At 41.4% G+C, this 18,589-nt stretch overlaps 1 protein-coding gene across 1 annotated transcript; it reads right to left on the minus strand.

The window, feature by feature from the left end:
- Window positions 1-593: 593 nt before the first annotated feature.
- Window positions 594-16,760, minus strand: Rnf103 (ring finger protein 103). The gene is made up of 4 exons (XM_038320821.2): window positions 15,727-16,760; window positions 13,651-13,790; window positions 6,291-6,406; window positions 594-2,858 (listed from the first exon to the last, which is right to left on the minus strand). The coding sequence occupies exons 1-4, from the start codon at window positions 15,950-15,952 to the stop codon at window positions 1,295-1,297; spliced, it is 2,046 nt and encodes a 681-aa protein (XP_038176749.1). The 5' UTR covers window positions 15,953-16,760; the 3' UTR covers window positions 594-1,294.
- Between the last annotated feature and the right edge of the window lie 1,829 nt (window positions 16,761-18,589).

Genomic DNA, 18,589 nt, shown 5'->3' on the forward strand with positions numbered 1-18,589 from the left:
GTAAGGCTTCTTTGAGCTATACTGAGTTCGAGAGCAGCCCAGGCAACCTAGTGAAATTTATTTCACAATTAAAAAATAAAGAGGGTTGAGGTGCAGCTCAGAGTACTTGCCTATAATGTCGAGATCCTGAGTTCAAGGCTTAGCACCACACAAAACAACAAAAACAAAAGGACAGCAATTTCTCTAGAGGACAGGATGAAAGGAGACCAAACCCAATAAATGATTCTTCGCTACAGTCACAAGAAAGATGAAACATATATAGGGAACAAAGTCATGTACCAGATGTTACTGAGTCAATATTATATTTCAGGGGTGTGGCAGTGATGTGGTGACTGCAGAGAAAGCCCTTACTTATAGGGGACATACGGTGATGGTCAGGGCTAAAGCAGCACGATGATTCAGTTTATTTTCAACAGGTTCAGGGGGAAAAAAGGAAAAATATTAAAATTGTAATAAAAAGTGATAAAGTAGATGTAATAAAATACAAATATGGGGCATTAAAGAGAAATGGATATTTATTATATTATCTATAATCTCAGCTTTCCTCTAGCACTGAAAATTTTTTAAAAAGTTAAACATACAGCTAGTCCTCGTATGACTAATAAGCCATAGTTGCTTTTATTTAGATGAATATGCTAAACAACAAATTGTAACACTTATTTAAAAACCCCTATGGCATGCTTTCCTGTCAAAGCTGTCTAGCGGTGAGGTGGATCCACTACTCACAGCCAGCGTCAGCAGCAGGATTCCTGCCCTTTCCTCAAAACTGTTGCACTTCCCGTGAAATTAACACACCAGCAACACACCTACAAAAAGCAGTCGCTGTATCACAGCTTAACACTGGAAAACCTATAACCTTCTGGTTTTAAAATAATTTATTTCATAGATCTGCTTTAATTTCATGTCTCAGAGCATACATTATTTAACCAAGAGGTGCTGGACAAAGATTGTAAAAAGGGAGAAAACATTTAGAATAAGAAACCAACTTAGTCCCACTAGATTTGACTCTGCCTTGTAAAGTCTTCCTAGGATAAATTTCTACTATACTTCTTTTGTGCTTACAAAAAAACATTAACTTCTGAATTTCCAATGCTGGAAATAAATTTTTACAGTTTAGTATGCATTCAACTGACACACAGGCACCCAGATCAACTCTGCCATCAACATCAGCATAATGTGTACTTCCTGTCACTGCACTAACATTAAACTAAACTTCAAACCACACACTTGTGACTAACATTAAAAAGGCAAGCTGTAAGATACTCAAAGCTTATTAAGGACAAATTGCACATGGTTACGATGGGACATCATCTGACAACAACTGTTGTGCATATGGCTGCTTTTTCTTATACGAAGGCCAACGGCAAACAGGGCAGCAGTGTCGGCCCCCAGCCAACCACATAACAATGCAATTCTGATGAAATACATGACCACAAGGTAACCCCATTAGCAAACATCCATTTTCAAAATTCTCAAGGCAAACAACACATTCAGTACAGTGCAGTGTACCAGCAGGCCAAGCTAACCAGTCCGGTTCCATATCTTCATTAGTGCTGTGTGCTCCATATGACCTCCCCTTCCTTTCACACGGGCTGGTCTGACAATATTTATTGGCACATGAACAAGCTCCAGCATCACAGTGGCTTGTTCTTCCTGGAGAACTGTGCATGCTTTGTTTATCTTCAAATACATTCTTACTACTAAAAGTGTCCATGTTGTCACTATCTGAGTCATTTTCAGTGTCTTGAGAACTCTCTGACATTTCTTCTTCAGATTGCACCCCAAGATATTTAAACCGCCACATTGGTAAGTTTTTAATATAATCAGTTGGTATCAGAGGGTGAAGCCAAAGGTCAGGGAAAGCTAACCGTTCCAAGAATAAGTCAGGGTCTTCGTCCCAGTCAGATTCTACAGGAAAGTTCTGAAGAGAAGCAATCGGGTGGAAGAGGTAGCTGGTGTACCAGTCCCACAGACTTGATAACCATTCCAAATTATTCGCATTAACTTCATCATTGTTGCTGCGCCGTCTCTTCTTCTCAAAGTAATCAATTAGCAAACCATGTCCAAGGTACGTACTGAGAAATAGGGCTGGGTGTGAAGAGTAAAACATCCAGTCTGCCCTTACCCATGAAGCCAGTGTGGTCGTATTAGAGTATCGCAATAATCTTAAGCTATATTCATAAAAGCTATCTAAGTAAGGGAGCTGTAGAAAGCCCAACACAGGTAGCCAGGAAATAATTAATAGGGAATTGTATGTCCCTAAAGTGCTTATGAGAACCACAAACCGCTTGATGGTTGCTCCTTGTGTAATAAATAAGTCCATCCAAGCCATAAGATTAACTAGAACCAAACTCAAAACAAACAGATCATTTACTTCAGGTTGTAATGAGCGCAAAAATGAATCCATGGCCTGGAGGGATATAAATTCACCTGTGTGGTTACCGTATCTGTAAATTCCTTCAGGAGTTCTAAGTATGTATGATGGCATGTTATAAACACCAATATCTGTCATATAACTCTTATTGTCCCAATTTTCCACATTAACAAAAATAAACTCAACTCTTCCAGTAAATTTTATACTTAATGCAGAGAAGAAAGCTGGTGGTTGGTCAAGCTTTGCAAATAGGTATATTTTTACCCAGTACTGATCACTTTTATTCCATTCTTCTTTCAAATGTTCAACGCTATATATAGTTTTGATTCGAGAAGCTGCATGGGCAGTTATCCACTTAAAAATGTGTTCCACTTCAATCTTGCGTCCACTATACTCTTTAAGCATGACTTTTCCTTTAGATGTACTTGTCTGTGGGACAGACATAATGAGGGTAGAACGAACCCAGCCTCTTCTCCTGCAGTACCTGTAAGAGAGTAAACTGCAGTCAACAGCTGGGCTACTGCACAACTTACATCCTAACAAAAGTCCCCTTTTACCCTCTTCTCAGATAACCTTCAAATAACCAGAGAGACCAATACTTGGTACTTGTGTCAGAACAAGCTAGTTTACTATAGTCTGCTCTGAATATGTCTCTAGGAAAAAAAAAAAGGTTGTATAAAATATACCTAAAAGCATCCCCGAGCCAAGGAATCAGCAAATACTTTAGCATCTCTTATGTGCTACTCATTACATAATAAGAACCAAAGATAATGGAAAGTAATTTCTGTTCACATGAAATTTTAAAAATCCTGTAAAGGATGCAAAATCAATATGAAAGATCAAAGAAAAGGGATATCAGCAGGGGTTTGAGCAGGGGAAGACCTCAAGAAAGGTTTGGGAAATGAAATAAGCCTTGGAAGATGGTTGGACATTAAGTAGAGACAGAGAAGGACGGATGCTCTTACAAGCTGAGTGCCTGAGGTGGTGCAGAAAAAAACCCCGCCTTGTGATTTCTCGTAAGTACTACCACAAGGCCTGATGCCCACAGGGCAACAGCACTATCGACTACAGTGATTAATCTTCCCATAAGCCAATCCAAAAGAGTTACTCCAAGTTCCATAGGTAACTTTCTTCTCTCTTTAATGAAGACTCAAAGAAAAGGTTTAACACTTAAGAAGCAAAGACAGTATACAAACGAAGAGATGTGGCCCAAGAACGAGCCTCGTCTACCAGTGGAGTGGCCGCAGAAGAGCATAACTGCAATCAACACTTGTTCCCAGTTTTCTGTAGATGCAGGGGACTCGACTCCTTTTGGTACCCAACAAGTTCTTGTTAGGACTTTTGTCCCTTCTGAAAACTAGGTGATGAGAAGTACTAAAGAGGAAACAGCTGCTGCATGACTGTGGATAGATTTTCCACAAATCTATGGTTGGAAACATTTTCCTCCTCTTTTTTTTTTAAATAACGCCTTCCTTGCCCCAAACTTGTCATGTGGAATTTTATGATACACAAAATTTATCTTGATAAAGGATTTTTTAAAAAATCTACCACGTGGCTATGCTTCATTAGACTTAAAAACAGGTTCCACTTGGTTTCTTATGTTGCTACTCAGAAAACTGACAAAAGTCATAGATGCTCATTTCATTTACTAAGCACACGTTCATATTTAATAGGGTTAAATGAGTATGTTACACATTCATAGGATCATAGAGGAAAGTCTAGTTGTGTGGCCTATGCTCTATAATGGTAAAATGACTAATTAATCTTAGGAACACTGTGGTCTAATGAAAGATAAATGAAGATGGTAAGTTGGCTCTCAAAGAGCAAGTCGCTGAGGACTCTGGGAAGCAATCTCAGTAACTCTGAATCACGGATCCTGACTCTCAGCTTCCTACTCTTTGATTCATTCATTCCCTTACAATGCAGATTCCATTAACATGAAATGGTTTGAAAAACAACCTGCCTTAGAAGTATTTCTACCCCTTAACTATATATTTATCCAATGCAAACTAGTTCAATGGTAAGAATCTGTTTTTGCCCTTGCCAAAAGCACAGCAGGTAAAATGCAGGTAGGTGACGGCCTCCTTCTGATATTTTCTAAGGAGCTTTAGATGCAAGATACTTGTGATGACACATTTCTGTTCATTACAATTTGCCTTTATTTTTATGCATGTGTGTGTGTGTGTGTGTGTATGCTTGTGTGAGTTTATGTGTATCATGTGTGCACAATATATCAGAGTCTCTGGCACTAGAGACAGACAGCTGTAAGCTATCTAGGTGCTGGGAACTGACTCCAGGTCCTCTACAAGAGGAGAAAAATGTTAACTACTGAACAGTCCCACATCTCTACTCTGGGTCATTATTTTTATCTTTTCTCCTATAACTACATGCATTTCTGACTTGTGTCATATATCAAATGATAATCTTTATGACACAAAGTCTTTCTTTGTAAAGCAGGCAAGGTTTGAGTTGATTCATTTCTTCCTTTTGTATTTTCTTTTCAGTTCAGAACTCATATTTTAAAGTTTTGTTATTCTGAAGAGAACTTAAGACTACCCAAGAGAAGAATATTCCCTATGTCACAACTTTAAAATTAAATCATGTTTTCCAACTTTGGGTAATAATTTCTAACACTTATAAATACTAGGTTACTAATATTCATTTTTCTAAATACTAAAGATATCCAAATGAAGACCAGACTATATGCATATATTGTTTTAAGAATCTTATATTATCATGTATCAGCATAAAACCCTTCACACCCAATTCAAAAAGAACATTTTAAAGGTCAGAATAAATTCAGTGATACTATCACAGAAACGTTCTTCAATTTTGTTGCTGTTGTTTTGCAACAGTTTTTCACTACACAGGTTGGCTTAGAACTTGAGATTCTCCTGTTTCTACCTCCCACTGGGAATACAGACACATACCACTTTGCCCAGTTTAATTAGTCACTTCTTTTGGCTATATAAAAAATGATTTTTTTTCACCAGTGCCCACATAATGTGGCCCACAGCTGCCTATTACTTCAGATTCAGGAGATCCTACACCATCTTTTGAACTCCAACAGCACCTGCACTCATACATGCATATATGTTCCTCTACACACACACACAAAACACACGTTCCTCTATACCCACATATATGTTCCTCTATACAGACATATATAATCTAAATTTTTTTTTTTTTTTTTTTTTTTGGTTTTTCGAGACAGGGTTTCTCTGTGGCTTTGGAGCCTGTCCTGGAACTAGCTCTTGTAGACCAGGCTGGTCTCGAACTCACAGAGATCCGCCTGCCTCTGCCTCCCGAGTGCTGGGATTAAAGGCGTGCGCCACCACCGCCCGGCTATAATCTAAATTTTTTAAATTAAAAAAAATGGAGTAACAGGACAAGAATGAATGTAATAATACACTGAATATTAAAGATGATGACAAACCAAACCACCTCATCTAAGAAAATGTGAAGAAGAAGAAGAAAACAGTGAAGGGTGGGAAAGTAAATAAAATGCTAAGTCTGACTTTGCCATTAGGGAGAAGGGCATGCCTAGGGACAGTTGTAGAAGAGAAGGAAAGTGACTGAGGAAATGCAAACTCAAGGTCAGAAGTACGAAAGTGGTAGTGTATGCCTGCAGTCCCAGCCCTTGACTGAGGAAGGGCTACAGTGAGTTCAAAGTCAGTCTAAGCTGCAGATGAGAAGAGTGACGTCACCCACGCCGTCTATCTGCAAGAGAACACTGAAACAAAAGGACTATAGACCATTTTAAGGGACCGCTCAGAAAGTCAACAAACAGCAGCTTATGCAAAACTACAGACATCTTAGTAACTAGCCTTACACTAAACATAAAATTAGCTTTCTGTTCAGGTGGGTTTCTGGTAGTATTGTCTTTATTAAGCAAGAAAGATTCCAATCCACTTACCTGGGGTCACTAGAACAGTTAAAAGTGCCTGTTCGTATTCCAAATCTTGACACCTTTTTTACCATTTTCTCCCAGTGGATTTTTCCCACCAAAGGACTTCTGTCATTTGCTATGACCTATTTCCCACAAGAGAAAGAAAGGGGAAAAAGTGAAACTTTAATTAGCTAAACCCAATCATTCATATCTACAGCAAAAATCCTCTTTCTAGTTCTGGTTTAACTGAATTACTTCATTATTACTACAATTCCCTTTAAATTTTAATTTACTGTTACTTGTGTATATACGCATGAGTGCCACAGCACCCGTGTGGAGAGCAGAGCACAGCTCTCGGCAGTCAGTTCTCTCCTGTGTTGGTCCTGGGGACGGAACTCAGGTCAGCAGGCTTGTGCAGCAAGCACCTTTACCTGCTGAGCCACCTTACTGGCTCTCACTTACAGAGCTAAAACTGTCCAACTAGAAAAGAAACACAAGTGCGGGGTGTTAAACCCCAAGCTCTAGGAGTAATAGAAGTCAAAAGGTTGTGAAAAATCTAGCCATATTCTCTACCACGTGACCTAGTCTCTAGGATTATGTTACACAGATAGAAAATGGCCCTAAAATCAATTTCTCCTTGAAAATAATGTTTTAAAAAAACAAATAAAGCTTATAAAAATTATCATATGTGAACTTAACCAGTTCAAACTTCACATTTTTCCAAGTTTACTTTTATAGCCAAGAATCAAACATGTTTTCTATTTAACTGTGCTTTGACTAAATCAATGCTACTCTTAGGACTTTTCCCTCAGCAACTTTGAAAGGCTCTAGGAAAAGGAAGTCATAATGAACTTGACAATCATAAACTTCTACAACTGTGTAAATACTCCTCAAACACAATTAGGTCTCAGAGAAATAGATCATTTTTTTAAAGGAAAAAAATCTAAATTGACTTTCAAAACGTTAATAGCTTCTCTATTTATGTCAGTTTAGTAGTATTTCTTCTCTTTATCCTTTGATCTTCCTGACTTAATAGAGGCAGAGTCTTACTGAAGATAGCAATAAATATAGAAGAAAATACAATTAATTGGAAAACCAAAAATAATCTAAAGTTTTTATGAGACCATCTAAATTTAAGTACAGCATATATATAGGCCTAAGCTGTTTTCATAAATGCCACCTTTACTAACACTACTCAATTTAATATTACAGCACAATACTCTGGGACCTCTAATCTTTCTGGCAGGAAGAACCAATTCCATATTCAAAAATCCTCCAGGAAGTGAAACTCCAGGCATGTGTTTGAACTTAGTACCAGCAGTCAACTCCCTGGGAGAGGCAAGGGGTGGTACAGCTACCTAAAACGTGGCCTTTTTCCTGGGAAGTCTAAAGTATCAGGGGCATCACAAACTGGGGGTACATGAAGTAAAAATGGAAGTTTCCTTTCTGTGCTACCAGATCACTCCAGTACCTCCACAATATCATGGACACTGCTGTTCTAACCCTATGGAAATGTACATGTATATGTAACATTATATAACATACATTTGATACTCAATACACATACAGATTAGAGAATTAAGCAAATGGTTTGATAGTGTTTTTAATGAAAATAGATGGTCTTAATGAGGGAGAGGTGAGTTTACCCACTCTTAGATGATTGAGGACAGGGGCATTTTAAGGAGGTTCAGGTTAATCACATTACCCAAGATGATATTTAATATTTACCTTTTCTCTGGTCCAAAGCTATATGCAAAGGTTTACCTGGTGAATCAGGGCAGTCAGGCATGGTATGTATACTTCCTGATTCCTTTTGTGTGTGTGTGGTGGGGCTCAGGAGGTGGAACATAGGACGCTAAGGACATATCAGGCAAATGTTCCACCACTCAGTTGCATACCCAGCCAAAGGCAAGTGTTATTTTCTTTCCTTACACTTCTCAAGAGTGAATAGTAGTTCTCTTGACCCCGGAATGTAATTTTCAGATTTCTCAGGAGACAGGCAGGTCTCTGTGAGTCTAGAGTATACTCTCTTATTCTTTGTGTTCTCGCTTACTCTCTGGATTTTGCACTCCCCTTTTTCTCTCCTCCTCCTTTTCTCTCCCTTTTAAAATAACTCTTTCCCAACATTTTTCCATTTCTTGACTAAAGCTATAAAATAACCGAGGCACTTTAAGCCTGTGCTGGCAACAACATCACTCCCAGGAGCTGAGAGCTTGCTTCTGTCAATGTAGCGCAGCTCTAAGTCTCCGGGCAGCCTCGAGAGAAGACCCAGTTGCTCACTGTAGAAGTACCATGTAGACTCATGACAAGCATTCTTGGGTTAGGAGTGAGAGAGGGCTGTTCCCGGACACATCTAGGCTCTGGCAAGGAAAGCAGGAGTGAGTGAGGAGAGTAGGGAACACAGCTGATGAGCTACATGACAATGTTCAACCCTGGGGCCTTATTTACTCAGCAATCTGTTCTAGCATCTGCTCTGGAAGTGTTTAAGGATCCCCAACTGAGAGAGGTACAAAAATGTGAAGTCATCTAAGCTTTTAATGAAATCATTTTATATAACTCTGTCACTACAGCTATACAATTAGAAATTACTTTGCTAAAATCCTATACAGTTATGTTAGTCAACTGAAAGTTTTGCATACATTAACTTTAAAGGAGGGTCAGTGATGGACAAAAGCTGAAACGGAATAGCATTTTAATTAACTAATTTTTAAGTATTCACCCTGTTACCATTCCTCTAATTTCTGGCTAAAATCACGTGTACTGTTCTCATTGGCTTACATTATCGGTAGACAAGACTTTTTCACCAACATAAAACACAAGTGGCTTGCTTGTATTATGTTTATGCTTATATTTTGCTCTGTAGTAGCCCAATAAAAGGATGAATAAATTAGAAATGCCCTAAACAAAACTCTTATCTAAGAGCAAAGATAAACAAATTTAAAATCAGCTTCCAGCCAAACAGAAAATGCATTAACATAATACTTCAGTAAATAGTGTCCAAAGCTTTCCAGTACTCTAAGTCATAAAGAATTTTTTCACTACTGTGCAGCTTCAATGACTTTAAGCTCATTAAGTGGGACATCCAATAGGGAACAAGCAGCTATATCCCTTTTTGAATCATGACAAAAGTCAAAACAAAGAAATGAAAATGTTAGAGAACAACTCCATAAAAGCCACTCACTATGTAACTTTTCCATTTCAAAAGCCTTTGCCATTTGTGTCTCTGACCAGCAACATTTTGAAACAAAATAATCATCTTCTAATTTTGGTGCCAAGAAGACTAGCTAGTTGTAGAATCAAATAATCCACAAAATTGGGAAATAAATGGCTAATGAGAGACAGGAATTTAGGTTAGGGACAAAGCAGGAAATTATAACTTTGTATCAATTGTGCCACAAAGAAAGGACTTGATTCTGTGTGCATTACATAGTACGTATTATTGGTAAAGTTGTCATATAGATTTTGCTACATTTAAAAATGAAAATTAGTTCTTGTGATGGTTGGTGGAAGGAGAGAACCAACTCCTACAAGTTGCCCTCGATCTCAGTAAGTGCTTCTCATCACAAAAGATAGATGTAATTTTAAAAAGTGGGAGAAGATGGGATCAAATGGCTTAGTGGGTAAAAGCATTTATCTGGCAGCCTGGTGACCTGAGTTTTATTGCCAGATCCACATAAAGGAAGGGAGAATCAACGCTGCAAAGTTGTCCTTTGGTGGTCACACAGTGGGCATTCCCTCCCACACTGCTGCTGCCATGCTTTTCCTCCATGATGGATATATCTTCACACTGGGAGCCCAGCTAGACCTTTCCTTCCCACACTGCTGCCACCAGGTATCCTGGCCTGGCAACAGGAAAAGCAATACAGTTCCAGTCTCCACACATGCTCGAGGATTGAGGAAGCACATGGAATCGAGCTTAACAAGCTGAAGACAGAAGTGGCCAGGGTCAATGCAGTACAGTCTATGAAAATACTCCTCATTAAAAAAGGAAAAGAACAAGCACACAAACACAAGCGTCTTTTACAATACCAACACAGAGACTAACATGATGGCTGACACTTATAATCCAGCACTCAGAAAGATGAGGCAGGAAGACTGCTAATGCTTGGACTACAAAGTGAGAACCTGCCTCAAAACAGACAACAACAGAAAACAAAGAAGTAGAAAAGAATCACAATACAAACTGTAGAAAACATATTCCTGAAAGCTATCCTTTGCAAAAGACTGGATTAATATGATCTGGCAGAAGAATGACAACCAACCAAGAGAATACTTTATTTCTCTTCCTAGAAGATACTTTAAATTTTTTAAGTATAGTTTAAAACACTAAAGAAATCAAAACCCAAAAATAACTACGAAGCTTACAGGAGGTGCCCAGCCAATAAGCTTAGCAGGTCAGCTCCCAGTGCCAAGGGCAGGTCTCAGCTGTCCTAACAGCCAGATGAGCCATCTGACAGACGTCAGTCACTGGCCACAAAGAACAAGTCAGACACTGGAAATCAGTGCAAAGTTTGATTTGACTGCTAGACAACTGTGTCCTATTGCCCTGTTTCTTTATGAAGAACCCATATAAACACATCCCATTGTTCTTAGGAGGTGCTTTTCAACTGTGAATATGCCTTTAAAACACTTTGGGAGAAGGCAAGGCAGAGACTAGAAGCCATAATGGCCACCTTGTAAAAAAAAATTCCTCATTATTCTGTCTCTTTAGCCTGCTTCTTTTCCTTTTTATAACTTTCAACTTACTGGTGTTGTATTAAATATTAATTTATTTGGTGTCTGATTCTCACAGCTGGAATGTGAGCTGTCTATGAGCATAGCCCTCGGTATCTTCCTGCTGTATCTCCATGTCCTAGAACAGGGCCTTGCATAGCCATTTATACTGAATAAAGGGGCTAACTTTGTCATATACTAAGAGATTTTTATATATATATATACATATATATATACACACATATATATATACACATACATATATATAAAGTATATATATGTATGTGTGTGTGTGTGTATATATATCTTCAGAAAGACATCAAAAAGCAGATAATTGGGGCTGGAAAAATGGGTCCGTGGGTAAGAGTATTGGCTGCTCTACCTGTGTTGATTCCCAGCACCACATGGCAGTTAACAACCACCTATAACACTAGCTCCAGGGGCTCTGACACCTCTTCTGGCCTCTGTGAGCATCAGGCACGGATATGGTGCACAGATATAGATGGGGCAAAACACCGATATACATAAAATAAAAATAAATATTTTTTGAAAAAGATAACTTAAAAGTGAAGAATAGATTGCTAACTAGTCAATCAGATATACCCTTGATTTACAGGCGGATCCTGGATTTCAAAGCAATTCCTAGGCCCCTGTCAGGTATATAGTGCCTTCTTCTCCATTCATTTGCAGAGAATCAATTCATGTGAGTGATAAGCATTTAGGCTATAAATACACAGTGATGGGACTGGCTATTCAATTCTATCTTGTTAAAAGATCTAAAATTATCAAAACCAATAAATCTTCCTTAACCTGTTAGGAATAAGTACTGGGGGAAGAAATAGAATAACAATTTCTTTTTTTTGTTTTTTTGTTTTTTTGAGACAGGGTTTCCCTGCAGTTTCTAGAGCCTGTCCTAGAACTAGCTCTTGTAGACCAGGCTGGCCTCGAACTCACAGAGATCCACCTGCCTCTGCCTCCCGAGTGCTGGGATTAAAGGCGTGCGCCACCACCGCCTGGCAGAATAACAATTTCTTAAAGCTTTAAAGAGATGATTTTTTTTCTTTTAATATTGGACATCATATCCAGGGCTTCCTGCATGCTAAGCACATGTTCTACCACTGAGCTATGTTCTCAAGTCTTTCATATTTCTTAAGTTAATGAAGTAAGACAGAAGTAAACTAGAATTGACTGCACAGTGTAGGGACCCTCTCAGGCTCCACCTCTGCTGATTATGAGAAGGCAAAATGTTAGTGCAGTAGGAATGTACTATACAGGGAAGGCCAGGGGCTTCCAGCGAAATCTCCACAATTACCACAGCTCACCTTTTCGGTGCACTGGATGGCAGCGTCATTCCATCCTCTTTAAATGCCTATGTACTTGAGGCCAGACACAGAGAAAACCTAGCTATTTCCAACCATACTGCAAGCCAATGACAACACTGGGCCTCCAATTAAGGTTTCGGAATTTAAACCTTATTTTAAAACCAAACCTTGCAGTCTTTGTTCTCAGAAAGCAATATGAAGAAGCTAATTTCATTTTTACACCCTAAATCAAAATTTGTCCACAGCAAAGTGAAAGCTCAAATGCACTGAAGACGGGGGAGGGACCTCTATGAGCTGTCGGTGGCTAAATAAAAACCAGAGGGTCTGAGATCTGAGTCTAGTTCAAGTCCCAGGACTTTAAGAAATCACGTCCCATCTTAGTGCTTCAGAAAGGGTTAGACGGCCAGGACTTCTGAGTTTCAGCCATCCACACTACGTTCTTCCTTCATGCCACATTCAGGCCTCTAGTCTACTTGTTGTGTTATTGTAAGTAAATGCAGATTTTAAAAATTAAATGGTGCTTTCTTCTAAGCAACATTTAGGATAACATTGCATGCTCAATATCACATAATTATTCTATTTACATGGTTACATCAATGTGCATCCACTTACCCTAAACCATGCCATGAAAAGCATAAAAGATAATTTTCAAACCCTTTAGTAGTTCCAATTCCAGGGTATCTGACACACTCACAAGACATGCAGGCAAACCACAATGCACATAAAATAAAAATAAATAGCCAGGTGGCAGTGGCACATATCTTTAATCCCAGCACTTGGGAGGCAGAGGCAGGCGGATCTCTGTGGATTTGAGGTCAGCCTGGTCTACAGTGCAAGTTCCAGGACAGGTTCCAAAGCTACAGAGAGAAACCCTGTCTGGAAAAACTAACTAAATAAATCATTTAAATTTTTTTTTTTAAAAGGAACACATGTGTTTCTATACATTTCTTTTTGCTGGTTCTCAAAACAACCCCCTTTCTCCACTCTTTCCTATTCCACTCTTGAATTTTTACTGCTTTTCAAAGATAGGGTCTTGTGTATCCTAGAGTGGCCTTGAATTCACTAAGCAGCTGAGGACCTTGAACTTCTGGGTCTCCTGCTTCCACCTCCTGCACGCTGGCGTTTCAGGCATGTACCACTACGCCTGGTCTAAGTGGTGTCAGGCAGGGCATCACACACAGGAGTACACTACCAAATGAGCTGCACCTCCTGCCCTGGTTTTCATTATTATGGTTTGAAAAACCCTATGAGAACTGAGTTTTGCCTAAGAAGCATGACACAACAGAGTGCCAGTCAGTGGTAAATACTAGTTTAGTAGAAATGCGGTGCTCAAGTATTATTGCTCTTTTTACCTGAACAAGCCAGATGCCATCTTTCGTGTCTTCCACAAGCTCATAGAAGTGCATTTCACCACTGAAATTGGTACTAGAAACTGACTCAGATGCCTCTTCTTCCTTAAGAGCAGAATAGAGTTCACCCTCCATCAGGTCACCTGAATGAAACAAAAAACTTGGTAAGATTTAAAAAATCCCATGTTCCCAACTTCATTTTATATCTTAAATAGCCATATTATAATATGCTTATTCTATGGGAAAAAAGAATAGCACCTGAATACAAGATTCATTCATCAGCAAAGAGTGAAGACCATCTCTTATAGTACAGTTTATACTCTCTCTACTGGGGTCATCACATAGCCTGTTAATAAATTACCAATTTATACCAATCCAGAAAAAAATCAAACTAGTAATCATGTAATTTTATATAAGCCTGCATTTTTCAACAGCCTGGTTTATGTGTTCTGACTCAAAAGACTTAGAAATAGGTTGACAGAACTTACCATCAGCCTGCCTAAAATAGCAACAAGGTTTTTATGTGAGTGGGAGATAGAGTGTTTACCTATCAGAACAAACCCCACATTCATATACAAGTTTACTGTGTAAACTTGGATCCTGTATCATAAAATATAAAAACCAAACCACTCACGTCACATTATTTAACTTTCACCGTAAATATGCTGTCGTGAGTCAGTAACCCCATTTCACTCCAGAAACAAAGCATCCACAACAGACATTTGGGTTTACAGGTGAATCGCCATCCCAAGACTTTTTGTTGCTATGCTGTAAAATGTGTGATCTGAATCATACTTCAGCTGTTTATTCTTTAGGCTAGATGTGGATTCCTTGTACATTCCACATCACAATTACAAGTTCAAAAGGCAGCAAATACCTAACATAAAGCTCCAAGTGTGCTCAAATAACCCTATGAGAGATAATAACTTTCACTTTAGCCAACCCACTTCCCTCCCCCAACAACCAATGGCAGCACAGAGGCAGTGAACATGGCGATACTAATACACAAGTTGGAAAATGCGGCCCTTATGGAAAGGATTCCTTTCCTCTACCCCGTCGGTGAGCTGAGTCCTGTAACTCTTATGCTATAATCCACAAGTGTTGGCCTGCTGTAGTCTGCATTCTTGCCTATCACACTATAGGTCTAGACAGTACTAAATAAGGAAAAAAAATCTTGTAAAAGGCCCAGCTGACAGATACTCTTGAAACGACGAAAAAGATAATCAGCAGTTTCAAAGGCTTCCTACAGCAATTCAGAATGCCTCTCTCAACTGACATGCCTCTCTCAGGATTACTACCTAAACAAAGAGGCATTTTTCTTTGTACAGCAGTGAATCAAATTAACTGTATTTCCCTACCCAATCCTAAACCTCAAATTAATGGTTAATGGAAATATATTTGTTAAGGCATTAAATATTCTTTCAGCGTTTTTATCAGTTCTCTTCCTCAACCCATTACATGACGCAGGGACGCCTGTGACACATGACAAGAAAGGTGTACATTCAAAATTCAAAAATAAAAATTGCAATCCTGAAAGAAAATATGAACTCCAAAGAAGGCCGGCAGTCACACAAAATGTTCACTTCATTTAAAGCATAAAGAGAAAATCTGCACCTTGCACACCTTAGCCAACACATCATTTACATGTAAATCTTAGGTCCACGTGCCTCTTTGTTATTATTTTAATGATGTTTTACCCTCCTGGTAGCTTGTTTTTACTATGGAGGCAGATGCTGCTATGTACAGCTACATTTTGGAGTTTTTCCTTTCCCTATATTTTAATCAATTTCAACTGACGTTCCTGAATCCTGGAATAAATCAATTTAACACTTTCTTTTTTTACAAGCTACATTTTCAAACTGTCATTTCCAAAGAACCTTACAAACACACCAAAACACCTAGTAGGCCCCCTTTTCAAAACCCGGATTTACATATTCGTAGAAAACGTGGTCAAAGAAGACCTGGGCAGCTCTCAGGAGCAGTGTGCTTGACCATTCCGGGGGCCGCCTCATGGCGGGGAGGGGGGGGGGGGGGAAGAGCCAGGACAGTGGAGGCGACCTCGAGGAGCCCGGCACTTGCCTGACTTCTCCACCAGCTCCCGAACATCTTTCTTCTCGGGCAACCCGGAGTATCCCAAACCTCGACACTCCAGAATGGTCTTCAGCTTCTTGAAGCTCAATGCCACTGGATCCACCAGCTGGGTAGCAAAGATGCCGGTCTCATACCACACAATGGCCTCAAAAAACCTGGCCAGGACGAACAGAACCAGGAAATACAGGAGCAAGAAAAACAGCTTCAGCCACATCTTCGCCCTCTTGGCGTCGCCGGGAGCCGGGACGCCGTGGACAGGGGAGGGGGTCGAGCGCGGGACAACGCAGCGCAGCCGGGACGAGGGCAGCTCGGGCGCGCGGCGGTGGCGGTCACCGGCGGGCCATCCCCGCGGGGAGGCAGGTGGATGGCGGCGTGCGTGCGTGCGGCTGAGGGGACCGGCAGGGCACGGGCGCTGTCCTTGCGGTCAAGAGCTGAGAAAAGGAGCAGGGGGGACGCTCAAAACCACCCCACCCATCGAGCAGCGGACGGCTGGGAGCGGGCAGGAGCCAACCAGGGGTGACCCCGGCGGCGGGGCCCGAGCCGGCGGCGGCTCCGAGAGACTGCGGGCGGGCGGAGGGCGGTTGGGGCCGGGCTGCGTGGCCCCGGTCGGGAGGGCGCGGCGCTCGGCTGGGCCAGGCCGAGGCCCGGCGCGCCCAGAGCGGGGAGGAGCGGACGCCGCAGAGGCGCGCCGAACGCCCAGGCTTCAGGCCCCGGCGGCCGCCCAGGCCCGTCAGGGACTCCGGGTTCCCAGGCGGCGCCTCTTAGGCCCGTGGCCCGCGAGGGGGCGTCGCGGCGGCTCCTGCAGAGGAGGCTCCAGTGCGCGAAGCGACTGTCGTGAAGGGAAAAAAAAAGGAAATAAATAAATAAATAAAAGCAAATAACGCTAGGCCCGGACGCGGCTCTCCCGGGCGGCTTCCTGTCAGCTGCGTCGCAGCGTGGCGCCCACCCCGAGCGGATACGCCGCGCCAACCGCGGCCGCCCTCCGGCCACCTCCACAGGCCACAGCCGCCGCCCCCGGAGCACTGGACCCGCAGCAGCCCGGGCTGGAGTCAAGACACAACAACTGACGTCGGCATCGGGGCGGGGCCTCGGGAGGGGCGGGGTTAGCTGCAGGGTGCCGAGGGAGAGGGGCTGCCACCGGGACTGGGCGGGCGGCGGCTACCTAGGTTCGTGAGCTCTGGCGTTCCCACCCTTCGTATCCGCAGATGTTTAGTCACTGATTTCAGTCCTGGAATTGGACATTGGACCCTGCGGCGTTGTGCAAGTTTGTGGCTGTGTGTGAAAATAAAGGCAGCTAAGGAGCTTTGCTTTTGTTCGTGGTTTTTGTTTTGTTTTGAGACGGTCTCATTTGGTGGTCCTGGCTGGCCTGGAAACCACTCTGTAGACCAAGCTAGCATCAGAACTCGCAGAGATCGCTGGAGCGCTGTGATTGAAGACGTGTACCACCACGCCCACCCCAAATCAAGATCTGAAAAAAATATGAGCCTATGTTTTAAGACCAGTCCCGGTTAAGTGGGGACTATTATTATTTTATTATTAGCATAACTGGCTTGAGGTGCTTAAGGTGAAACTCCGAAAACAGAAAACAGTTCATTGTCTATCTTTACGTTAGAATATGGTTTTCACACGTGTGTTGGAGGTTTACCCAAGAAGAATGTTAGTATAAGACCCAGTTGTGACTAGCTGTTACAGTGTCCTCCTGAGTTCTGAGGACAAACGTTGTTAGGTGTGGATAGGTCCGGGTGCAAAGGTCTGTGTGTTTTAGCCAGCCGGAGGAGCTTATATAACACAAGTTTGACAGACAAGCACAAGGTACCTGGTTCCGTGTTTGTTTAACTCTAGCAGAGGCATACTCTTTATTTAATTTTCTGTGTCAGTCTTGAGGTAGAGCATAGTTGGATTCATGAACTGAACAAGGCTTCCATGAGCCCCTTGATTAGTAGAAAAAGCAGAAATTCTAGGGGAGATGTTAGCCAGCATGCAAAACCATAAACAACCCTAAACTAGGGGTGGAAATTTTAGGGACAGAGAGTATGGCCCTCCACCCAAGAATAAATGAGTCGTGGGAAGCAAAGAATGGAGCATGAGAATGCAGCCAAAGAATGGTATACCTTTAAAAACGTGGCTAACAGAAATTTCAGTGTCTACCTAGTGGAGGAGTTAGGAGGGGACAGGGCCAGGAGTGGGAGGGGGTGAGGTAGGGTGGGGAGTGGAGGGATATAGGAATGTACAGCTTCACCCTTCTGTCTTAACTACCTTCATTCAGTGTGGTTTTGTTTCCAGGGCAGCAGACCCTGTAGGAGATTGTATTAAACAGTTCACTCTGACAGGCTTGAGGCTGTAATTTGTGCTTCCTTGATTTCATGGTAGCACTGTTATATGGTGGCATTGCTATTCAAATCTAAATACATAAATGATATCCCTTGCCTCAAAGGAATGCATTTTAATAATAACAGATTGTCACAGAGTCAATAATAGAAAAGATGTAGGGAAAGCTGGGAAGATGAACCAAGGACAGAGTTCGAAAGTGACAAAATAAATCATGTGGGAGGACTAGAGAAAGACATTAAGCAACAAGTTTGGCTTCATTTGTTTGTCCTCATTGCCTCAATCCCCAGCCCTTTGCCTTGTTTCCTCAGTGGTTTAACCCTTAGGAAAGACAGACATACCAATGAAAGTAGACACATATTGGCTGGATGAGGGCCTATGGACGCATGCCCTCTATTGGTAGAGGTAACAACCTTCGAGAAGGATAATCTACAACGTGCTCTTTGGTACAGGAATCTTTCTTCAGGAAAATTATCTTGAGGAAATCATTGGATACAGATAAAAAAGATGTGTGCTGTGGAGT

Source organism: Arvicola amphibius, chromosome 2 (genome assembly GCF_903992535.2).
Source record: "Arvicola amphibius chromosome 2, mArvAmp1.2, whole genome shotgun sequence".
Taxonomy (NCBI): Eukaryota; Metazoa; Chordata; class Mammalia; order Rodentia; family Cricetidae; genus Arvicola; species Arvicola amphibius.